Source organism: Elgaria multicarinata, chromosome 6 (assembly GCF_023053635.1).
Source record: "Elgaria multicarinata webbii isolate HBS135686 ecotype San Diego chromosome 6, rElgMul1.1.pri, whole genome shotgun sequence".
Taxonomy (NCBI): domain Eukaryota; kingdom Metazoa; phylum Chordata; class Lepidosauria; order Squamata; family Anguidae; genus Elgaria; species Elgaria multicarinata.
Genome location: NC_086176.1, coordinates 13,019,909 through 13,045,436, shown reverse-complemented (window position 1 = coordinate 13,045,436; position 25,528 = coordinate 13,019,909). Strand labels below are relative to the sequence as shown.

At 43.2% G+C, this 25,528-nt stretch overlaps 1 protein-coding gene across 1 annotated transcript; it reads right to left on the bottom strand.

Annotated features, from left to right (window-relative positions):
• Positions 1-168: 168 nt before the first annotated feature.
• Positions 169-21,785, bottom strand: TSTD2 (thiosulfate sulfurtransferase like domain containing 2). Its single transcript, XM_063128495.1, has 10 exons — positions 21,717-21,785; positions 17,818-18,026; positions 14,747-15,060; positions 14,263-14,371; positions 12,934-13,059; positions 11,034-11,139; positions 9,480-9,598; positions 7,371-7,529; positions 2,347-2,485; positions 169-1,307 (listed from the first exon to the last, which is right to left on the bottom strand). The coding sequence occupies exons 2-10, from the start codon at positions 18,007-18,009 to the stop codon at positions 1,078-1,080; spliced, it is 1,494 nt and encodes a 497-aa protein (XP_062984565.1). The 5' UTR covers positions 18,010-18,026; positions 21,717-21,785; the 3' UTR covers positions 169-1,077.
• Between the last annotated feature and the right edge of the window lie 3,743 nt (positions 21,786-25,528).

The window sequence follows — 25,528 nt, the reverse complement described above, 5'->3', positions numbered from 1 at the left end:
TAGCAACAGGACTTAGAAGCCACTCCATGGGTAAAATGAAGGCTTTGGTTCTCCATCGCTGATTCCCTAATCCAAACAGATCTCCTAGGAAATATAACTGCTGACCCGGAGTTTACAGTGTATTCCAAACATCAGCTTTTTTAAAGCCAATTCCAAATGTAAACTCTACCACTTGCCTTCAATGGGTGGACTCTGGACTTGGCATATCCAGTCTCCACAAGCGACGGACAATCTCTGGAGGTCCCCATGCTCAGGCCATATAAGAGTATGACACTTTTCCTACCATCGCTGGTGCCAACATGCAGCAAAGTATGACAGCTGCTGAGGGGCCATGGATCTTTAGAGAGCTTGATGACCAACCCCACCACAGTCCCTATTCTGCCCTCGCTGCTCCACTTGGGTAGAAAGATGGCGTGAGGGTTGTGGAAGTGGGCAAATGCTATCCTCGCTCTGGGGAACAGGCAGGTCTCTCTTCTGTGGGATGGTGGGATCTCACTGCAGGGTATGGAGTGTCCCACAAATACCCAGAGCCAGTCCTGTTTCCTTCCTAGAATTTCCACGTGGGTAGGAAAGACAGAAAAACCTGCCGGTAGATCACAGCCTGTGTCGTGTGTAATTCACTGCATGTGCATATGAGAGAAGCCCAAGTCCATCCTGGCTTCCTGGTGTGCATAGATGTGATGGTCTACCTGCAACTTTTGTGCCTTCTCCTTCCTGCTACGATCTTTATGACAATTCACTGCCTTGGTGCTCTAGGATATTGCCCAAGCTCTGATAAGTAGAGTGCTGGTGCTTGCTGTCTACATGCCTTAGCATGTTGCAGGGGAAGCACTGATGAGGAAACGCTTGTGTAGCACCATGGGAGTTCATGTTGTTTTTGCTTTACACGCACCAAGAATTTACTTCCGAGACTAAGTGAGTTCTGCAAAGAAGCCCTGACTACAGCCTAAATTGGAGGTCTGCTTAGCTGCCTAGCAGAGCTGGTTGCCCCAAATCCCATTAAAGTATATCTGGGACTTGCCCCCCACCCCAGCGCTTCATGCCCAGGAAGAGGGATTCTTAGGCCATGTCCCTTCGTTAAACGTGTTCCACTGGAACCTGCTGCCGCGTGCCCGTGCACTCGCACTCCTCCTTAAAGGCTGGTCCAGAAGGGTTTGAAGCCAGGGCGAGGCCTTTCTCCTGGCATAGGGGGCAGCAGGCCGTGAGCCCCCTCAGCTGGCATTCTGGGCATGTCAGGACAAGCTGGCAACACGGCTGGGTGGAGCAGAGGCGGTACTGGTCCCAGAGCGTCCCGCAATAACGGCAGGCTGGAAGAAGAAACGCAGGGTTAAATCTCCTGTGGGCAGCTGTTATTGATGGTTTCTGCTGAGCCCGCTATTCCTTGAGTCCACTTGGGAGGGGGCAGCAGTCTCTCATTCCTTACTCAATCATGGAGTTGCTCGGAAGGAGCAAAAACGTCCTGCTGCTTCCAAGTGTCAAATAACTGAGAGATTCCCCAAGTTCTGTGAGTGCCAGAAAGCCTGAGAGAGGGGGCAGCACTTGGTCCTCCCACACAAGAAGTGAAAGACACCCCCAAACAGACAGTCACCTCTCTTGCCTCAGCATTCTTTCAAAAGTGTGGAAACCCTAGGAAAGTGGAGGGGTCTCCGCCTTTGGCCTGGGCAACACAGGGATGAAGCTGGTCACCAGATGGAGATTTCTGGTCATTTTTGCCCACCTGGTGACCACATGTGGCTACCTCTTCCACAAGACTCCCTTCACACTGAAGGATGGTGCCTATTCTGCACTTAAATAATAAAAATAATCACAGTTCGGTGCCAAACTGAACTACGTAGAAAGGAAAGTAGAGTCAAGTTCTCTGCCTCAAAAAAATAAATGTGAGGTTATGGAGCCAGTCACCAGTGGAAGATCCACAAAAGACAAACTAGGACATCCTTGTTTTACTGCTGATCAGCTGGGACCACTAGGTAATCGTTCAACATTTTAAAGATGCATCTATTAAAGCAAGGATAGGCAACCTGTGGCCCTCCAGACATTTCTGCCTACAAGTCCCACCTTCCCTCACCATTGCCTGGGCTGGCTACGGCAGTTGGGAACCACAGGTCAAAGCATCTGGAGGGCCAGAAGTTTCCCCCCCCTGCATTAAAGTGAACAAGCACATCTAAAAACTGAACAGCTCAGATCCTGCTTTGTGGTCATGCAATAGTGGACTGCGCCACTGGCACAGCCTGAAAGTATGTGTATCGGGGGAAGCATTGGTGGTCCCCAGACTACAGTTTACAAACTATCAACCTTGAGGGTGCAAGCAGTAAGTGCTCTGAGCAGCCACCCAGGACAGGAGAATACCTGAAATCACGTCGCCATTGGAGGAGATGGTGTAACGTTCATCAAAGACAAAGAGCTTCCCTCGGTAGAACCCATCTGGAAATTCTTCCAGGTACTTGTGGATGCCTCCCTTGAGATGGTACACTCCTTTGCATATGCCCTGTTTCAACCAAACCAAACAGATTTATTTATTTATTTATTTATTTATTTATTTTTGCATTTATATCCTGCCTTTTTTCCTCCAAGGAACCCGAGACGGCATACATAATCATCCTCCTCTCCATTTTTATCCTCACAACAACAACCTTGTGAGATGGGATGGGCTGAGAGTTTGTGACTGGCTCAAAGTCACCCAGTGGGTTTCCATGGCTGAGTGGGGAATAGAACCTGGATCTCCCAACTCCCAGTCAAACACTTTAGCCACTACACCACACTGGCTCACATTTCTGAGATGCTGGCCAAGAGTTCTACAGTCTACCACTAAGTTGGTTAGCATTACCTACACCCGCCTTCCCCAACATGGTGTCCTCCAGATATGTTGGACATGCTGGCTGAGAATTATGCAGTTCCTACACATCTGGAGGGCAGCCAGACCTCCACTATTTGATGGAGGTGAAATAAAGCTCATAGTTATTTAACAGTTAATATAAAAACTAGATATTACACCAAATACATGACTTCCACCAAAAATGGCAGCTGTGTGTCTAACATCCCCTTTCCTCGGCCGTGAAGTTTGCTGACATTACAAAGTTCTGATTGTCCTTGTCCTCTGCTTCATAGCATTGGCAGACAAAGGCAAGGGAACCAGGAGCTTGTGAGAGGAGAACATGGATTACTTCTATGAAGTGGAGAGAGAGAAAGAGACTCTGTATTCAGCTGTTTAGCAGGTCTGCTTAGCTGCCTAGCCGACCTGGTTGCCCCAAATCCCATTCTGAGGTCTTCCTCATTAGCAGAGCAGCAGAGAGTTGAAGTTGCACAAAAGAATAACAAGGGTATGAATGTTTTATTTGGGAAGCCAAGACATTACATCTGGAAGATGTTCCAGCAGGCTTTCAATTTTCCATATTGAATCTTCACTTGTTAGTGCCTGACTTTACTGTTAATCCTTGCGGGCTTTATCTTCTGGTCTTAAACTGCAGCCATTAGAGCTGGACTTTCTTGTTGCTTTGGTTGGGTTTTATTTCTTTTGTTTTGCTCACCTAACCACCATGAAGATTCATTATGGAAAGGTGAGAGTGATATTTCAAAAACGAGCAGATGAATAAAAGTCATGTGCCATCAGGTGGAGAATTATGGGTAAGTCAACAAAGTAAGGGCAGAGGTGAGTTGGTTGGAGAAACAAGTCTGGTGGTCGTGACAGAGAAGGAAACAGGGGCGAACCAGGCAGAACACAAAAATTCCACTCCTTGAATGAAGGAGTCTTTTTCAGACACTTCCTAACCATTTTCAAATGTATTTCCACCAAACCCGAAGACTAAAAATCAACATTTCTTTCTTTAAAAGGAGACTGAGCTGAGAGAGTCTGGGTTCTGTGTCAGATAAGGGCAGAAGGTAAATCACTCAGGTTATAATAACAGGTCCCAATATCCTGGAAGGTGCTAAGCCATTGTCTCTAAGCGCAATGAACTGTCCTGGGAGGACAAAGATTATCCCTGAACCTTAAAGGACTTTAGCCTTGAAGGAAGCCAGCTAAACCAGAGACAACAGAGGGAGAAACAGCACAGCACTCTGTGTCTGCTGCTGTCTTCAACAGTTACTCCTAGTCAGTGGAGGCTGGTGGCTCCCATGTCAGTGAGGTGGGGAATCCGCCCCAGGTTTCAGTTAGAACCAACCAGAACTTTTAAGCACCTTGATAGCTCCTTTAGAGTTCCAATTGGTTCTGACTGAAAGCTGGAGTGGGTTCCCTGTCCCACTGACATTGGAGCCCCAGCCAGCATGGGATGCTGGCAGTTGCAGTTCAACAACATCTGGAGGACTACCAATACTGTCAATGCCATTCACAGCTGGTCTTCATTTGAAAAGTTGGAGGACTAGAGGGGCAAGGTTTGGAGGTTGATACAAGGCAGGAAGAGCTACCCTTGAACATGGTGCGGGTGCTTCCAGAACATCTCCACTGATCTACAAGTATTACATCTTCCCCCTAAATCTCTGGATCAAGCTTGCCTGTGCTTTTGCTCTTCCTACAGACACACACAGACACCAATCCCCATCCTTGCAGAAGAGTAGCCAGAAGAGAGGCTTGCGGGAAACACCCACAGAATGAATGCCCTGGAAAAACCTCACAATGGAGATCAGCAACTGGAGCCCCCTAGGGCAAATCTGCACCCCTCCTCCCAATGGAAGTTGGTCTGAACTCTGGATCCTATGGCATGGCAGCCCATGGTTATTTAACACATGGACTGTCGTGCACAAGTGGGAGAGAAGAAAGAAGTGTGCTGCCATCCAAACCTGGAACGTTGGTTTGTTTAGGGGCTAAACAACCCAGCATTTAACCATGGTTTGTTGTTAGGTTAACTGCTGGGGTGTTTAGCCTCTAACAACCCAGTGCTCCAGGTTTGTATGACATGCTAAGCAATCTACAAAGGAGCCACTTGTGGGTTGCTAAGCAAAAACAGAAGTGGCAGCTGTGCTACAGGCAGCGCATCTGGTCTCTCCCACTCGTGCGTAACAGCCCGTGGGAGCTTTAACCCATGAGCTGTTGTGTTGTGCGAACCACCGTAGTGTGTTCTAAGCCAGCCCCTTCGAAATTTCTTCCCAAAACATTACACTGATGGTTTGCATGATCACAGAGAGGGAAATAAGCCATGGTGGCTTAATTCCCCTGCTGCGTGTGCCAGGTGGATTTGTAAAATGACCCTCAATAGTGCAGCTTGCCATGTCATGGGAACCCAGCCAGGGTGGCTTGTTGCCATGGTTAACAAGCCACCCAGAACCCATAGGATGTTTTAGAGTTCTGGGTGGCTTAATAAATAACATTGGCAAAAAGTCATTCTTGACAGGTTCACACAATGTGGCAACCAGTGAGAGTAATTATGCAAATCTTGTTGGCATGCGGGGCCAGGGATATAAGCCACCATGCCTCAACCGCCTTGTGTCTCAGTACTGGGAAAAAGGCGGGATATAAATAAATATCATCACCATCTCCTCCTCCATGATCCTGAAAACAGGCCCAGTGCGTATTTAATATATTGACCTTGCTATGGCTTGCTGTAGGGGTTGTGGGGTGGTTTAGAAGCCACCCCCACTGCACGAATCACCAGATTCAGAAGACACGCTAATCTGCACTGCGTTGCAGGTAATTAGGGAAACGTTGGTCACTTGAGCAGCACACATGGGGTGAGGAAAAGAAGTCATGGAGACTACTTTTCCCTCTGTGATTGTCCGAAGCTGGCCACTGTGACTCACCTCATGTTATCTCTGGCATTGCTTGACCTTTTGGCCTCACCTCGTAAAATAAATAACTAAATCTTCTCTCTATACTCAGGAGAGATCTGTCTGTCTGTCTGACTGTCTATCTATCCATCCATCTCCATCTGTCTATCATCTTAATTTAAGCAATCACTTCCTACATCTGAGAAAATGGGTTTTGGTCCAGAAAAGCTTAGGCCACAAGATCTTAGTTTTTCAGGTGTCACATGACTCTAGGTTTCCACTGCAAGAGATTAATAGGGCTCCTCCTATGGAAACGTTTCCCCAATATTCTCTTTTGAGAGAAGTGCTAAAATATTGTCTCTTTCACCTATGTTTTTACATAATATTTTGTGTGGAGGGTGAATGTGCCTCAAGTAATTATTTCTGAAACTCACTGGAGAGATTCTTGTTTTCAGTCATTTTAAATCTCAACTGGGAGGAAGTGGGGTGGGGTGGGTGAGTAGAATTTCCTATGGCCTGGGAGAAGCGTTTTAGTACCCTGTCCAGCTCTTTGCTCCTCAGAAGGAATACCTCGTGCAGAATAAACCAGGCAGCATAAGCAACTTTTGCGCAATCCGCTCAATTTACAGAGACCTAAAAATTCATTTTCCCTTGATGCATTATTTGGGTTCAGAATTTAGTTAGTGCAGAATGCATGTACACCGTCTTGATTATAATCTAAATTACATTGGCTCAGGAAGAGTGTTGAGACAGCTGAGCTGGGCTCTAATCTTAACAGTCTTCTGGAATTTAAGAAAGCCATAAAAACTGATCTCTTCCGGCAGGCCTAGCCGGTTGAATTTTAAGATGCCTTTTTAATAATGTGCTGCTTTTAATAATGTATTAGTTTTAAATGTTTAATTAGTTATAGGTATTTTGTGGTTTTATGCATTTGTGTTGTACCCTGCCTTGATCCAGAGGGAGAGGTGGGTAACAAATAAATATTATTGTTGTTGTTGTTGTTGTTGTTATTATTATTCACGTTTAGAATAGATGCTGTCCTTTCCATTCCTTCTGAGCAGTAATATTTCAAGCCCTTGAACAGCTGTGCTGGATCAGACCAAGGGTCCATCTAGTCCAGCACTCTGTTCCACAGTGGCCAAACAGATGCCAATGGGAAAGCCAAGCCAGACGGGAGCAAAATAGCACCCTCCCACTTATCTTCCCAAAAAACGGCATAAAGAGGCATATCTGTAATATCGGAGGTAATATATAGGCCTCAGGACTAGTAGCCATTGATAGCCTTCGCCTCCAGGAATTCATCCAACCCCCTTTTAAAGCCATCCAAATTGGTGGCCATCACCGCATCTTGTGGTAGTGAGTTCCATAGTTTAACTATGTGCTGTGTGAAGAAGTACTTCCTTTTATCCACCCTAATCTCCCACCATTCAGCTTCACAGGATGACCCCACTGGATTCTAGTACCAGAGGAGGGGAAGGCAAGCTAATTCGTTGCTCCCTGGGGTTTTTTGGGTTTTTTTTGCCACTGTTCTGCTTTAAGAATTCCTCGTTCTTACCTTCTTTTCACCTGTAAACCAAACCAGCGAAACAATGACCGCATTGCAAAAAAAAACCCTATGCTCCACTATAGCGTTTGTTCCACAGCAGGCAGACTCTCTCAGCTGAGTGTCTCACCTTGGACCGCAGGTAGGCCGAACCCCGCTCACAACGGATTCCTCCTGTGCAGTACATCAGGACCCGTTTGCCCCTGAAAAGATCCAAGTTCTCATCTACGTAGGTGGGGAAGTAGCTGAATTTCCGGATGTCTGGAGCCAAACACCCTTGGAAATGTCCCTGCAGCCAAAGGAAAGAAGCACTGTTTAGCCCCGGATTTTCCAGAGTGGGGCCCCTGAACCTCTACAGCAGCCTTCCCCAACCTGGTACCCCTTCCAAATTTGTTGAACTGTTAGTTCCATCATCCCCAACCAGCATGGGAATACAGTTAGGAACCACTGCAGCTGCAACAGTGGAACTGCCTGAGAATTAATGTTTTGAAGGGCAGGTTATACATCTCCTATATCCGCCTTTCCCAACTTGGTGTCCTCCAGACGTTTTGGACTTCAACTCCCATCAGCCCTAGCTCGCATGACCTAGAGTCAGGAATGCTTGGAGTTGAAATCCCAAACATCTGGAGGGCACAAGATTGAGAAAGGCTGTCCTAAATAAAACAATAAAGAACAGACAGAAAGCAGACTATTTATTATTATATTTTCAAACTGACTTTCAGGATCAATAATAAATTCAGATGAGTCAGAAAGGAGTAACTGAATGCCGTAGTGCAGCAAGTGACTGGCTAAGTGAGCAGAACCCAGGGTACGCGATCATATGTTCTGTACCCCACAAGGGTGGGCCCTGCCTAGATCTCATGGGAGAGAGTTCTTTGAAAATACTTGAAAATTCCCATTCATGAGGCAGAGTCAAAAGGGGAAGGGGCAGAAGATCCTGCTTGCCCCCAGTCTTCTTTCACTACCCTCTCTCCTGTACAGTGGATCAAAGGAGCTGCCTTCTTTCTCTTTCTCAGATGGGTAGAGAAGAGTTCCCGGGTCGGCACAGCAGCAGTGTCTTTGGGCTTCTCTCTACACCCTGTAAACCCTGTCATAGTTGTGCAGTGGTGCCGTGTTGTTTATATCGGGCTTCTCCCCGCAAAACCGCGCTTTTTCGCAGTGTCGATTTACCATGATTTTTTAAGTTGCTCCGAGGCCACCACGTTCGTTCCTCCATCTGTCGCTGGTGGCCTCGCTTTGGGCATTCCTGGGGGCGGACTGAAGCCCAGCGTAGGTCTGGGTAAGCGCAGGAAGAGCGCAGGGCTCAATGAGCTGGATGGTGGACAGTGCTGTGGCTTTTCTGGCCGGCTAGCCCGCACTCCTTCCTGGCATCAGGATTTATCAGCTGCGACGCTGTGGGGTTTTGTGGGAAACCAAGCAGCAAAGCGCTATCGCAAAGACACCCCCCTAGACCAGCTCTTGTATGGCCATGACTGGGTTCATCTTGGGAGCATGGACAGACAGCACTGGGCTTCACAGCCAGTCCAGGTTCAGATTAGCATTTCTATAGATAATTTTTAATGTGGCCGGCCAGTTTCTGGGATGGCAGCATCTTGAAATCAGCTGTACAGCACCCATGGGCACACATATGTGGAAAAGCTGGCTCACACAAACAGCATTCACACAAGCTCAGTTTAGATATGAGCCTACATGTTTTCCCAAGGAAGCCGTACTAAGGTGTGTCGCATGCGTACATTCCTTTAAGGCCTGCCGGAGGAGACTCGTCAACTTAACAGTCTATTAGCATTCAAGAAAGCTATCAAGACTGATCTCTTCTGGCAGGCCTATCCAGGAAAATTTTAGGATGTTTTTAGCATGTTTTAACAAAGTATATTATGTTCTTAATTCAGTTTTATGTATTTTATATTTACTGTTGTTCCCCCTGCCCTTGATCAAAATGGAGAGGCGGGAAAGAAAGAAATTTTATTTATTATTATGATGATGATGATGATGATGATGATGATGATGATGATGATGATGATGCTTTTATGCCACACTTTACCTTACAATACCAGGGTGATGTGCAAAATGTAATTCAAAATCCTAATACAACATACAGTAAAAACAATAGAACAACTTCATCATACTTTCTACATATGTTCTGGCCACATATATCCCCACATCAAAAGGAAATCTGCTTCCTTCAGATTTTTATAACCCTAAGAAAGCTTTTTAAAAAGCCAAATCTTAGGCCACTTACTATTTTACTTTCATAGAAGTTCCGGCAATCCAGCAAAATGGTGTCAACCTGCTCTTTGTCACCTCGGGAAAGATATTTCTCCACTTCTAAATGAAACTCCTTTGGAGTCAAATGGATTCCTACGAAGATTTAAAAATGGATTAAAGGTTCCTATAATGCTAAAAGCACATTTGGGTTCTGACTCAGCCAACCTGTTTTCCTCACAAGTCTGTGGGGCGCTGTGTCAAAATAGGAAACTGCTTCAATCATTACATGATTAGGATACACATCAACATGTTTCACATCTATATGGAAAAAATGTAATGCATGCATGTAACCAGCGCATTGTTCGTAAATGTGGCACATGAGCCAGGATTGGCTACAATTTCCCACTGGCCCAGTTAAATTCTGCGTTAATGTGAGCAAGCCAGGTTGATAGACCCAGGGAGAGATTTCATCTCTTTCACTAATGTAATGTGCCAAGGGTTAAAAGATGGCTTCTCTGCCAAAGGGTGGCTACAGGTGGCTACATGCCAGATTTGCATTCCTTGATAGTGGACACAATGTCCTAGCAGACAAAGGGAAAAACTTTCAACCAATGGAGCATCGAATGTAACCTATGACTCATTGAGATTGTGCACCTTAACTTGAGAATTGAATGTATCTTAACTAGCTAATCCAGAACTGATTAATAGAAGGGTTAGAAAGAAACTAACACCCTCTTGTCATCAGGGCCTATATATACTGTGAGATTCCCTTGTTCTTGGTGCCTCCATTTTGTAGAACCGGAGAGCGCCCCCATACTGCAGTATCGGAAGTAAATGGATTAAGTGTATTCTCTAGCCTCATGTGTTTGATTGGCTACTAACGCGCCGGGGTAGCGAGCCTTTAACCCCTGATTTTGAGGGGCAACAATGTCATGCTAACTAAGACTATGGAACGATCTCCCTGATGAGGCTCGCCTGGCACCAACGCTGCTATCTTTCTGGCACCAGGTTAAGACTTTCCTCTTTGCCCAGGCATATGGTGGCACATCTTAATCATCCACATGTTTAGTTTTTTAACAGTTTTTAATGCTTTATGTGTGTATGTTCTGTGTCTTAGAATTTTAAATTTTGTATACTCGTTTTTATCTTAATTTTAGAATTTCTGTAAACTGCCCAGAGAGCCCTGGCTATGGGGGTGGTATATAAGTGTAATAAACAAACAAACAAACAAACAAATAAATAAATATAAGACAGGGCTGGGGAGTCCCTGGCTTGTTTAGCTGCTCCTGCAGGAGGGCCCAAGCAGGGGCAATATGCCACATACTGACTCAGTCATGGTAATCCAGAATCCGAATGTATCATGCAATAGCAATTTGTTTGAAGTAGCTCTGAAAGCCAGTGAGTTCCAATGACAAGAGTAAAGACTTGGGGACTTGATCTAACCTCCAGGGATATTCCATTTTGGCTTTGGTCCTGCTCACTGACAGTACGCAGCCCACGACAAATTACCCACAATGGAATTTGGCCCTTGACAGAAAAATGGTTTCCCAGCCCTGTTCTAAAGCCCAACCCTTGTGGATCTCCATACCAGTTTCTTTGTAAGAGACTTTCTCTGGGTGAATTCCCATTGGTACTATTTCTTCAAAGACACCAATTCGAAGGTCTGGGAAACAGTGGGTTCCTCCTGCGCTGGTCTGAGAAATTAGGAGAAAACAAAGAAAAAGCTACCAAAAGATCTTTAGTTGGCATGCTACACTTGTGACAGACAGTAGGTTGTATGGGGTCTTTCCTTCCCACAAAGTAGAACAAGATTTGAAAAACGTATCTGTGACATCACCCACCTCAGTCACCCACCTATTATCCAACCTCTCTTTCGCTGCCACCACCCTATTCTTTATTTTCTAAAAGAATGAGGGAATAATATACTTTTTGTGTGAGAGTGCAAGTAATGCACTCTACCTGAGGTAATGCCAATGACAGAGCAGACATGGATTTTTTAAAAAACAAACTAAGAACAAAGTTTATTCATATAGAAACAGATTTTAAATGACACTTTAAGAATTCTTCTTCTTAATCTCACTCACTCCTACCCTCACTAACTCCTCAACCCTGACTCCACAAAACCCTGACTGACTCCTCTAACTCTCCTTAACTAACTCTTCTTTCCTTCCAACTTCCAAACTGTCTTCTCCTTCCCCCTCCTCTCTCTCCATTCAAAACAACCAACCAATCAGACGACACCATTAACACTGCTCACCATTCTAACGCCTCACCTCCCACTTACTTCCCATTTCCTGAAAATAAAAGAATTGGCCCCAGCAAATCCAAATCTGAACCCCACACTTAAATATCCACATATAAACAATAACACAATTTATGATTTCGTCACAGTATCCCTGACCATGGTGTGCACATTCACCCCACATTTGCCTCTGCCAAACAGGCTTCAAAGTAAGTCTCCTGAATACAGTTTGGCAAGTTTTTATTTCCTCAAAAGCCTGTAAAATCTGTTTGACCTGTTGTAACACTGAGGCGAAGGGAATTTTCTTTATTTCAGATACTTATATGGCGCCCTTCAATCTAAAAAAATCATAGGTTGGCTCCAATTATGAAAACAAGAAAATAGTGAATACAACGTCAATACAAATTCAACAAGTTACCTCCACAGAAAACACCAGAAGCTCCGTAGAGAAGAAATGCAACAGAACACATTCAAACCAGTGAGCATGTGAAAAGGAGGACAGGGCTCCTGTATCTTTAACAGTTGTATTGAAAAGGGAATTTCAGCAGGTGTCCTTTGTATATATGGGGAACCTGGTGAAATTCCCTCTTCATCACAATAGTTAAAGCTGCAGGTGCCCTGCCCTCTTTTAAATCTGGTCACTGTAGCGTAGCTCTTGCTTTAACTGCTGTGCCTGTTTGGTGCATTCTCTTCCCCTTCTTGTTTTATTATGTTTTTATTAAAATGTAAGCCTATGCGGCAGAGTTTTGCTATTTTATTGTTTTACTCTGTACAGCACCATGTACACTGATGGTGCTATATAAATAATAACAACAACAATAATAATAATAATAATACATATATACAGGGCACCACAACCAGGTAACCACCACCTCTCTTCAGAGGATGGGGGATCTAAGGTGAGCCTAAAATTATTCAAGCTTGGGACACGGGGTGTTGGGTCTCTTGTATGTGGCTGACATCCTGGCACTATCCAATAGATAGAGTTGGGTAGCATAGTGCAGGATTTCACTTGGATCATGGTTCAATTTGTTTTTAACTGTGCATATTTATTGTTTTATACTGTATGTTTTTATCTGTACGCCACTCTGAGATCTTAATGATATAGGGCGGGATATAAATGTTTTAAATAAATAAATAAAATATTCAGGAGCTTAACAATAGAGTACGTAAAGAAATCCTCGCTGTAGGATCAAGAATGGAAATCAATACATAACGCAGCCCAGTTGCTGTTGGGGTGTCTCACCTTGAAATCTTCCTTCGTCAAAGTGCTTTTAAAGAGGGGATGAGACAACATGGCATCTATGTAAAGGCCAGTGGCTGCCTTGCTCCCACCAACAGTTCCATTAATTCCTTCCGAAGCGATTCGCACCTGGAAGCCAAGCAAGGAAATTCAGTACCAAAAGTGCAGTGTAGGCCTACATGAATCTACTCAGAAGTAAACCCAGCAGGGCCTACTCCCGAAAAAGTATGCAGCAGATTTGGGTAGGGTTGGGTAGCATGGTTGCTCATTTTTATCGTGGTTGTGTTTTTATATTGTATTTTATATTATGCTTTTATACAGTTTGTTTTAAATTTTGAATGGTTTCTATAGTTTTGATTTTTGTAAACCACCCAGAGAGCTTTGGCTATTGGGCGGTATCAAAATGCAATAAATAAATAAATTAAACAAAACACAGCCATGAGAAGCTGTAATTGGAAGCTCAGGGAAGACAAGTGGAAAGAGATGCTTAACTCTTTGTTTGCACAGCATCTCTGGGGCAGAGACCAACTATTTATAGGAAAATTACACACTGCTGCCATACTGGCATGAGGCTAAAACTTTCCTGTTCTCCCAGGCTTTAAGCAAGTCTTTAAGTCTTTTAAAACATTAGTAAATGTTTATGTGGGTTGTTGTTTTTTTGCGTTTTATGATCTCACTTCCTGCAACGTGGGCTTATTATCGTAGTCCCTGTGATGTGATGTTGTACTTTATGTTGTGCTGCTGTGCTAATTAGTTTTATATTCTTGCATTTATTGTGATGTTATTTGTATTTTTATCATTATTACTTAGAAATTCTGAGGGGTTTAATCCATTTTGAGCGCAATCCTCTGCATGTTTAGACAGAAAAAGCTCCTAAAATTCCCAGCATTCCTCAGCCAGCTGCTGAGAATAATAATAATAATAATAATAATAATAATAATAATAATAATAATAATTTATTTCTTACCCACCTCTCCATTCTGATCGAGGCGGGGAACAACAATAAATGATAAAATACATAAAACTGAATTAAAACATAATGTACATTGTTAAAAACATCCTAAAAATATTCTAAAAACATCTTAAAATTCCACTGGATAGGCCTGCCAGAAGAGATCAGTCTTTATAGCTTTCTTGAATGCTAGTCTTTTTTCTGTCTAAACATGCAGAGGATTGTGTTCTTAATAAATACATTTTTCATTTCCCTATGATGCTCTACATGATACCCGAACAGGTACACAAGGCTGCCCATGTGATAGCTTGACAGGTTGGGCGGCAGGTATAGCTTTGGCGGCCAGCCAGTTGGCTACAACTGTTCACTGAATCGCTTACCTTGCCAGTCAGATGAAGGTGTTGACATAAAGCCTTCTGCCACTCACAGAGTCCCCAGGGATCTGCCACCTCGCAGTAACAATAGTAAAGCAGAACTTGCCCCACCTCACTGCCGCCGACAACACAGGAGAGAAGCTCGTGTAAGAAAAGTTTTCATCATTGGCCATACAAGATCTGAGCAGTTCATAGCGTGACGGGTGGCTCCACCCTCCGAGTTTGGGTCTGTCATTAAAAAAAAGACAACAAAGAGTCCTGTTGCACCTTAAAGGCTAACACATTTCTTCTGTCATCAGCTTTCATGAACCAGAGAGCACTTCATCAGATGCGTTGAGTATTACGGAGAATTCCATCCTCTTGTCCACAAAAGCTGATGCCAGAAGAAATGTGTTCGTCTTTAAGGGGGCCACAAGACTCTTGGTTGTTTTTGCTGCAATAGATTAGCACGGCTACCCCTCTGGAAATGGTTCAAAAAGATATCCCTTACCTTCTCATTTCATCCGCACCAATGTGGCTTGTATCCGGGAGCCTGTGAAACATCTCCTGGTTTCTACACAGGGACCTGTTAGGCCGAGGCGTCTCATCCACAGACACATTGTGGTCGCCTGCCATCTGCTTTAAGATCACCGCTGTTTGCTGCCCCACATCACCTGAATGCTGGCCAGCGACATGCCTGTGGATTGCAGTCAGGTCCTTGAAGGTCTGCTGGCAGCATCTCCAAGAAATTCCCCCCTGGCAAGCAGCCATTGGACAGCACGTGTCAGCGACCACTTCCTTGGCTTTGACGAAGAGAGCAAATGCCTGAAATGGCGAGAAACAAGGCTGGGCAGCAAACAGCATCACACCACAGGGACTATGATAATAAGCCCATGTTGCAGGAAGTGAGATCATAAAACGCAAAAAAAACCCACCCCATAAATATTTACAAATGTTTTAAAAGACTTAAAGACATGCTTACCCGCCCTTATCTGGATAGAGACAGCCTAGCTATAGTTATCCATGCTCTGATAACCTCTCGTTTGGATTACTGCAATGCGTTATACGTGGGGCTGCCTTTGAAAACAGTCCGGAAACTTCAACTGGTACAAAACAGGGCAGCACGGTCACTAACCGGGACTGGCCAACGAGACCACATCACGCCAGTCCTTTTCCAGCTTCATTGGCTGCCAGTCCAGGTCCGGGCCTGATTCAAAGTGCTGGTATTAATATTTAAAGCCCTGAACGGCTTGGGGCCAGGCTATCTGAAGGAACGCCTCCTCCCATATGTACCTGCCTGGACCCTAAGGTCATCCTCAGGGGTCCTTCTCCACGAGCCCCTGCCAAAGGAAGTGAGGCAGGTGGCTACCAGGAGGAGGGCCTTCTCTGCTGTGGCACCCAGCTGTGGAATGAGCTCCCTAAAGAGGTTCGCTTGGCACCTACATTATATGCTTTTAGACGCCAGGTGAAGACCGTTTTTTTCTCTCAGCATTTTAACAGTCTATAAATAAATTTTAACTTGGTGTTTTAAACTTGTAATTTTGCATTGCTGCTGTTTTTATCTGGTTGAGCTTTTATATTGTATTTTATATTATAGTTTTATACTGTTGTTTTAAACTTTGAATGTTTTTAATTTTTGTGAACCACCCAGAGAGCTCCGGCTATTGGGCGGTATAGAAATGCAATAAATAAATAAATAAATAAATAAACGTTTATTTATTTGTTGCATTTCTATACCGCCCAATAGCTGAAGCTCCCTGGGCGGTTCACAAAAATTAAAACCATTCAAAGTATAAAACAAACAGTATAAAAACATGATAATAAAATACAATATAAAAACACAACCAGGATAAAATCAGCAGCAGTGCAGAAATACAAATTTAAAATACAAATTTAAAACAGCAAAGTTAACATTAATTTATAGACTGTTAAAATACTGAGAGAGTAAAAAGGTCTTCACCTGGCATCTAAAAGAATGTAATGTAGGTGCCAGGCAAACCTCCTTAGGGAGCTCATTCCACAGCCGGGGTGCCACAGCAGAGAAGGCCCTCCTCCTGGTAGCCCCCTGCCTCACTTCCTTTGGCAGGGGCTCGCGGAGAAGGACCCCTGAGGATGACCTTAGGGTCCGGGCAGGCACATATGGGAGGACCTTTCCTTCAGATACCCTGGCCCCAAGCCATTGAGGGCTTTAAATGTTAATACCAGCACTTTGAACCAGGCCCCGGACCTGGACTGAAACTGGAAGAGGACTGGCGTGATGTGGTCTAGTTGGCCAGTCCCTATTAGTAAATGTGCTGCCCTGTTTTGTACCAGTTGAAGTTTCTGGACCATTTTCAAAGGCAGTAATCCACGTATAATGCATTGCAGTAAAGACAGATGTTAAGAGCTTAAGACCAGTCACGGTGAGTCCTTTGCCCACAGTGTGGCAACAGACTCACAGATCACATGCCATTCATTTATTCATTCATTACATATCTATACCGCCCGTTAGCCAAAGCTCTCTGGGCGGTTCAGAAAAATTAAGATTTTAAAATACAACATGGTAAAATAATATAAAGTGTGAAACAGTCTAAAACAGCGAAAAACAATTAACAGTAAAGTATCAGATCCTGATAAAACAAATAACATTAAAAAGCCCCTTCATGTGGGTCAAATGCCTGGGAGTAGAGGAAAGTCTTAACCTGGTGCTAGAAAGATGACAATGATGGTGCCAGGTGAACCTCACCTGAGTGAGCATTCCATATCTGAAGGGCCACCCTCTCCCTTGTCGCTATCCTCTGGCCCTCTCTCAAAGGAGGCTCTCGGAGGAGGGCCTCCAATGTTGACGGCAGACATACACAAAAGGAGAATGCAGGATAAGCACTCAAACAGGCTCCTCCCCGTCTGAATCAGGTAGGCTGCCTGCCTTTAATAAATATATATTCAAAAGTAGCAGCTATCAGGGGTCCCCAGTCTTTTTCGGTTGGTGGTCACATTTGGAATTTTAAGAGTGTCACGGGCACTTTCACAAAATGGCTGCCATGGGGGTGCACTTGCTTATTCATAAAATGGCTACCATGGTGGCTATGACTGGTCACTAAATGCTGATTTCCCAAAAGTTAAACTGGTGAGGCTAAAAGAAATGTAACATGCTCAAGAACCCAGGTAGAAGGCAGAGGTGGAGTTTGAGTTTCAAAATACGAAACCAAACTTGTGAACTCAAATAACGATGGCGCTGGAGCAGCATACCAGCCTCCCAATTTCAAAAATAATTAGTTAAAAATACTTTAAAATAAAATAAATAAAAAACAGGAGGGGCAGGGAGCCTGTCAGGCACCATGAGAGATGTCCATAGGTGTTGGTGACCCAAGAACTACAGATTGGTCTGGAGAACATGGATAGGTAGACATGGATAGGTATACTCAAATAAAAAGTATAGCAAAACTTTAAAAACGACACTAAAAACCATCACAGCCCTGTTCTTTCTAAATGTCATCTATGGTCACAGCTTGAGGGAGGTTAAGAATATCCCACCCATATAACATTTCTTATGTTAGTAGACAGTCACATATATTTTAATAGTGTCAGGAATAATTCAAATACCTTCTTCTTTGCAGACGCGTATTTCTTTCGACTGCTGGCATCTAATACAGCTTTGAAGTGGCTCTTGGATGGGAAAGGGGTGTGATCTTTCAGCTCTAGGTCCGCAAATGTTAAAATGCAAAATTCTGTTTCGTTGTCTCCATCAGGCAATGAGAAAGAAGAAGTCATTGCTATGTCACAGCAGCTGGGCATAAGTTTTTCTCTGGGACCTAAGAAAGATGGTTCCAAAAACAGGGATTTATAAAGATGTGTAAAGAAAAACAAAACAATGTATGTAAAAGTGAAAACGCCTTTCCCGACATGAACGTACCTAAACACTACATTCAACACCTAAGGTCCTCCTCCGGTTGCCTACTCTGAGGGAAGCTTGGAGGATGGCAACAAGAGAGAGGCCCTTCTCTGTGGTGGCCCCCCAACTGTGGAACAATCTCCCTGACGAGGCCCACTTGGCGCCGACATTGTCATTTTTTCGGCGCCAGGTCAAGATTTTCTCTTCTCCCAGGAATTTAGCAATATGTAATGAGCCTGGTTCTGTTTTTTTGGCTCATCGTTTCTAAAGTTGTTACAGTGGTTTTAATTGTATGCACATTTTGTATGTTTTTGTGGTTTTTAATTTTTGTATACTGTTTTTAAATGTTTTATCTTACGTGAACCACCCAGAGAGCTTCAGCTACAAATGCAATAAATAAATAAATGTGTGGTGGAAATAAAAGGTAAAGACAGATGTGACATTTCCAAGGAGTGGGACTAACTCTGGAAGCAATCTCATTACTAAAAGTACCTATTCCTTTCCAGGCTGAGCTTGGAAGCAGCACGTAGCACTTTTAATAAAAATAATGACGAAGGGGGAAATGTTGCCTAAGCCTGTGGGAAGGGGCAACTCTGAGCCAGTGTTGTGCTTGTTGACCTCCAAGTTTATCATTTCAGTTGTGAGGAAAATGGGCTCCCTTTGTGCCTCAGGGAGGTGCTACAAGTGCTCTTTTTATATTAACATTTGTCTTCACCGACAGAAGGTGCCATTTTGAAGGCTTGGTGCTTTATTAGATCTTGAGAACTGTTACCTTGTGACACTTCCTTGAAAGTTACAGTAGTATCAAAGTGAAAAATGATTGCACTCTGAGCTGGAAATATGTGAAAAATCATTTGAAATATCACCTCAGCAAGGGTGGCTAGGTGTTCTATTTTGCAGAGGACAATCCTCTATTTCAAGGGCTGCCCAGACCGGTTTATATTTATGATTATTTTGTTTTATTTGTGACATTTATATATTGCTGAATACAATAAAATCCCTCAGAGGTTCACAGCAAATAATCAAACACATTTAAATAGAAAGAACCATAAATACATTTAAAGATAAAGAACCTTAAGACGGGAAAGCAAAGCAGATGCCTTGAAGTTGGTCATCAACAGTTAGAATTAGGAGAGCAGACTGAGGAGGCACCTAGGTCACCTGGTCAGTCTTCCCACAAATGTGAGATGAATTGTACTTCTATTTAAATTATAGTGATTATTCCTAAATTTGCATGTGTGTGTGAAGCATATGAAATGTTATGCAAACTGGAGCATCTTTTGTCCTTTTTTCTGGTGTTGCAGTTTGTCTTCTTTCTAGGGTGACCATCTGAAAAGGAGGACAGAGCTCCTGTATCTTTAACAGTTGTATTGAAAAGGGAATTTCAGCAGGTGTCATTTGTATGCATGCAGCACCTGGTGAAATTCCCTCTTCATCACAACCGTTAAAGATGCAGGAGCTATACTAGAGTGACCAGATTTAAAAGAGGGCAGGGCACCTGCAGCTTTAACTGTTGTGATGAAGAGGAAATTTCACCAGGTGCTGCATGCATACAAATGACACCTGCTGAAATTCCCTTTTCTATGCAACTGTTAAAGATACAGGAGCCCTGTCCTCCTTTTCAGATGGTCACCCTAGGTAAAGTGCCAATCTCTCCCTCAACCACAAACTTGCTAGGGAAGTCTTTGGCAGGCTACCACCTCTCAGAATCAGCTTCTCCTCTGCAATAAAGGAATAATAATACTGTCCTACCTTGCAGGGTTTCTTGCAAGGATTGCTGAGATATCGCTATTATTATTTTGGTATTCTGTGATTCAATAAACACTGATCAAGACCACATGCAGTTTTCCCAGCTATGATAAATATGCCTGCCGAGAAGTCAAAATATTATCTAGTCTCAGTGAAACATGTTCTGCAGTCAACGGGAGGCCCCTTTCACAGCTGGAAATATGTAAGTTCTGATCAGCTGGAATTTCAGGATCACATCTTTCCTTAAGGGTTCTCGTTCTTCTCTTTTGGATCTCTTAAAGGGCTGGCTAATTGGAAGAACGTCTCTGCACTTTTCCTAGACATCTCATTGTCTCCTTCAGCTTCTCCACATCTTCTACTCTAAACTCAAGATGCTATATTTTATTTATTTTAATTTTATTTAAAGCATTTTAATGCGCCACCTCACCATTTTTGGTATCATGGCGCTTTACAATCACATATTAAAAAATTCCATTAAAAACCCTCAACCCACATTAAGACAATTCCATTAAATATGTGGGCAATGGGCTCAATAGAGAATACTGCAGTGGTTAAGAGTGTGTGAGCTGAAAAATGAGATATATTCCTGGTTCAACTCTGAGCTTTAATACGAGCACAGTGAGTGATAGAGGGCTCATCTACACCAAGCAGGATATTCCACTATGAAAGCAATATATAAAAGGCAGGAGCCACACTACTGCTTTATAGTGGTACTGAAGTGCACTGACACCTGTTGGGGCCCATGACACCTCTACACCAAGCAGGATATATATAGCACTATGAAAGTGATATGAAAGCAGAATATGGTATGTGTCAATGGGCCCCAACAGGTGTCAGTGCACTTCAATAACGCTATAAAGCAGTAGTGTGGCTCCTGCCTTATATATACCGCTTTCATAGTGTAATATCTTGTTTGGTGTAGATGAGCCCTAATCCTCAGAACTCTTCTACAATAAGGAAGTTATAAAGCGTGTGTGAGAGAGTGAGTGAGAGTGTGTGAGAGAGACAACAATCCTGGCCTCCTTTGCAGGGTTGTTGTAAATGAGTGAGTGAGTGACAATAATGTTGACCTCCTTTGCAGGGTTGTTGTAAGAGAGTGTGAGGCCATAGCTAGACCTAAAGTTTATCCCTGGATTGCCCAGGGGTCAAACCTGTTAATCTAGGTGACACACAGGGCATCCAGTGCTCAGGCAGGGGCAAACCCTGGATGATCCCAGGATAAACCTTAGGTCTAGCTGTGGCCTGAGAGAGTGAGTAAGAGAGACAATAATGCTGGCTTCCTTTGCAGGGTTGTTGTAAGGATTACTGAAATAATGGCCCCATTCAGACAACACGCTAAACCATGCTGCTTAACCACAAAATGGTTAATGGAATGCATTTTGTGGTTAAGCCGCATGGTTTAGCGTGTTGTCTGAATGGGGCCACTGTGTGTTAAATGCTTCCAACTCTCCGTATAGGTAGCTCTCAGCATTATTAGCCAAGCAAAATGATCATCATCGTTATAACGAGCGGCGGGGAGAGAAAGAAAGTTGCCACGTTTCGCGCCCCCCCCCCCCGCCCCAAGCAATATTGTTTGCAAAAGTACTACTTCACATTTTCCTGCCGGTGTGGAAGAGAGAAAGTAAACGTGAGCGTTCAAAGGCATTGTCGGAGTTAAATCTGGGGAGGAGGGGGGGAAGCAAGCTTTGGCCCTTCTTCCAATTACAACCCCACAGAGTTGAATGGGAGCCATGAAGAACCACGCCAGCACAGCCCCATTCTGGATTCGGTCTCTTGGCCACGCCGCCTTGTCACCTATGCTCCGTTTCTGCCAGATTCCCACTTCTTCCTGCTGCTGCTGCTGCCCCATCGCCCTGCTTACCTGGACAAGCGCTCTGGGTCGCCGGGCGCTCACCTGTCCAGCCGGCCCCCGCACAAGCTCCTTCCCCTCCTGCTCGGTGGGCAGTTGAATTTGCTGACTCTCTCGGCTAAGGGAAAGCATGTCTCTCTCTCTCTCTCTCTCTCTCTCTCTCGGAGCCCTCCTCCAGCCTGGCTCCTCCCTGGCAACGCTTCACTTGAGGGACTACTGGCAATTCGCAGCCTTTTAAAGGTGGTGACTGCAGTGACAGGCAGAAATAGGCGGGGAGAGAAAAGCCTGTTGCTGGCTGCTTATTATTTATTTATTTATTTATTTATTTATATATTTATGTATTTAAAACATTTGTATCCCGCCCTATATCACTAGGATCTCAGGGCGGGGTACAGATAAAATCATACGATGTAAAACAATAAATATACGCAGCTAAAAACAAATTAAGCCGTAAATCCAGTTAAAACCAGTTTAAAAGCAGTAAAAACAGTTAAAACAATGTGCAAGTGAATTTAACCAATAAAGGCTTTATTAAAAAGCCATGTTTTTACTTGGCGCCGGAATAGAGTCAGCGTTGGCGCCAGTCGGGCCTCCAAGGGGAGGGCATTCCGCAGTCGGGGGGCCACCACAGAGAAAGCCCTCTCCCTTGTCTCACCATAGCGTATGTGTTGTGTTGGTGGGATGCGGAGAAGGGCTCCTCCAACAGATCTCAAGTCTCGGGCAGGCATATATAAGGAGAGGCGCTCCCTCAAGTATCGAGGTCCCAAGCCTTTTAGGGCTTTAAGTCAGCAAGCACCCAGAGGAATTTGGATCTTGCATTTGGATTTTGGCCATGCTATATTGAAACATTTTGCAATCAGTGGTTTATCAAGATTTTTCATTATCTAAGAATAAGAATAAGAATAAGAGAAAGGGAGAGGGCCTTTTCTGTGGTGCCCCCCCCCCCCCCGATTATGGAACAATCTCCCTGATGAGGTCTGCATGGTGCCAACATTGTTATTTTTTTGGTGCCAGGGCAAGACTTTTCTTTTCTCCCAGACATTTCATAGAATCATAGAATAGCAGATGCTCAATTAAACAGCATATGTTGAGTTTAACTGTCTCCAGAACTAGCTTTGGCTTGGCTGAGTGCTTAAAAATTGTTTTAAATGTTAGCTGTTTTTATATTTTGTATATTGATTTTTAATGTTCAGTCCTTTTAATCTTTGTAAACCGCCCAGAGAGCTTCAGCTATGGGGCGATATATAAGTGTAATAAAATAAATAAACAGGAACTATAACTAAAATTAGAAAACCACAACAAAATTTTGAAAACCAGGTATCTACATGATATAAAACTATTGGAAGCAAAAGAGGTTTCTAAGAATTAAACTATGTCCCCGATGTTAAAGTGTTGGCCCTTTGCAGAATTATTGAAAATTCAGTGTTTCCTTCTCATTTCAAGAAGATGAGAAGGAAGCAAGAGGTAGGATGGGATGGGGTGAGGGAATAAATTTTTGTGTTTCAGCTGTCCAGTGAGTCAGATTATCAAGTCACAGTAGTTGCTGATTTGAAGCAATGCTACATATTTTAGACAAAGCACTTCAAAAAGATATCCCATATGTCATTACATTTTTGTAAGGCAAAGGTGGGGAATTTGTGACATTGTTTGACTCCAAACCCTATCAGCTCCACCCAGCATGGCTAATGGTCAGGGATTATTTATTTATTTAATTACATTTATATACTGCCCCACAGCCAAAGCTCTCTGGGCGGTTTATGGATGTTGTAATCCAGCAATGTGGGAGGACGACAAGTGTCCCCACCTGTGTTTATATTTGTCATTTACTCTGCTAAGCTGTCATCAGTGTCAGGTAGAGAGCGGGACTTCCAAGCCCATAACAGTAGTTGCTTAGCAACTATGGCATCATACTGATTTCAAGACACATATATCTTACTTAGGGCCTCGAAATGTAACAATGAACCGAGTAAACAACTTAAAATTCAACTCTGTGACAACTAGGAAGCCAATTTTTTTGTATGGCATCTTTCAAAAACCACAAATTATCTTGCTGTAAGAATATCTTGTGTAAGATTATCTTGTGTAATACAAATTATCTTACGTAAGAATAGTCTGTATCATTCTAAAAAGCAAAACTATTGGAATAATTTAGTTTTACCATCACAAAATGGGACCAATGAATACACAGTAAAACTTTTTGCTGTAGTCCTCTGCATGTCTACTCAGATGTATGACCTGTTAAGTTCAAGGCGACTTACTCCCATCTAAGCATGTATATGATTGCCACCTTAGTTTATGTCCAGGATTGAAACTGAAAGTATTTACTGAATTAAAAGCACAATCCTGTGCCTCTTCAGACAGAAAAAAGTCCTACAACTCCCAGCATGGCTAGAAGTCGTAGGCCTTTTTTCTGTCTAAACATGCACAGGATTGCACCCTAAGAGTCTGTTCACTGTATGGTGTGTCCTCATTCTGTAATCTGAACTAGGTTTACAGAATCCAACTCAGGTGGCCTTCTTTCTATTAAATATCTATTATTATTATTATTATTATTATTATTATTATTATTATTATTAATTGCATTTTTATACCAGCTGAAGCTCCCTGGGCAGTTCACAAAAACTAAAACCATTCAAAGTATAAAACAAACAGTATAAAAACTGTGAATACAGTGAAACTGATGTTTAAGGAGAAAATGGATAATGCTTTTAAGAAATTAACCAAATTAAGCATTTCAGAGAAGGCACATCAGCTCCAACCAAAGATTTTAAGAGATGTTTAAGCTGATTGTGGGACCACCATTGATTAATAGGCCACATATATTTTGTCAGTAAATCCCTCAAAGATTGCAATATGCCCGCGAGAGTGTGAAAATGCCTTTTGCCAAGCTAGAGTGGATTTTTGTGTGAGGGTGTTTCCAGGCGGATGGTTTCTAGCAGTACCAATGAAAAGACATTTTGTGGCTATTCCATCTTTCCCTCCTTAACAGACTTTTTGCAGAAAGAAAGAAAAAATCCAGAAGTGGTGGGAAATCATGGGAGGGTTACAAATGAAAGATGACACTGTCCGAACCCTCCCCAACCCCAATCTGCTAAAATTCTGTGGATAAATGAAATTGCACAACAGAAGGCTAATCTGGAAGCACCCTAAAATAACTGATCTCATTTCTGGAACTGAACCCAAAAAGGGTTCCTATATTCTAAATGTATGATCTCCCTTCCTCCCCAATTTGATCTTGACTCCAGTTGGTGGATTTGGGGGTTTAGGTAAAAACGAAGTAGATCCTTTAAGCTTCAGCTCTGTCCACCAGTGGGATACTCCAAAATAATAATTTTTTAAAAAAATCACAAGTCTGCATATGGTAATCTTTTGCTAGTGCAGGTGACAATGTCTCTGACAAGAAAGTGGAAATATAGCTTGTTTAAACAAATATAACAAAGGCAAAAGCAACACAAATATGAATAAAAATGGTGTTTACTTCTGAATAGGTATATATAAGGTTGCCCCCTTAAACTAAATGGGGCTTTTTAATCCCATTAATTTCAATAGACAAGCTTTTACATATATGTTTACAGTGCAATCATAAACACACTTCTTAGGAAGTAAATCCAGTGAGCTTACTTCCGGATATGCATGTGTAAGATTTCTTGCAACTCTTCCAGACTGATCCTAAGCATTTTTACTCGCAAATAAGTCTGAGTTAAATAGGACTTACTCCTAAATAAGCGTGCATAAGATTGCAGCCTTAAAAGTACTTCACTTTGTCAGAATAACGTTCACAGATTTTTTTCTTAAAAGTGACCCGCTTTTTTTCTAAAACAAAC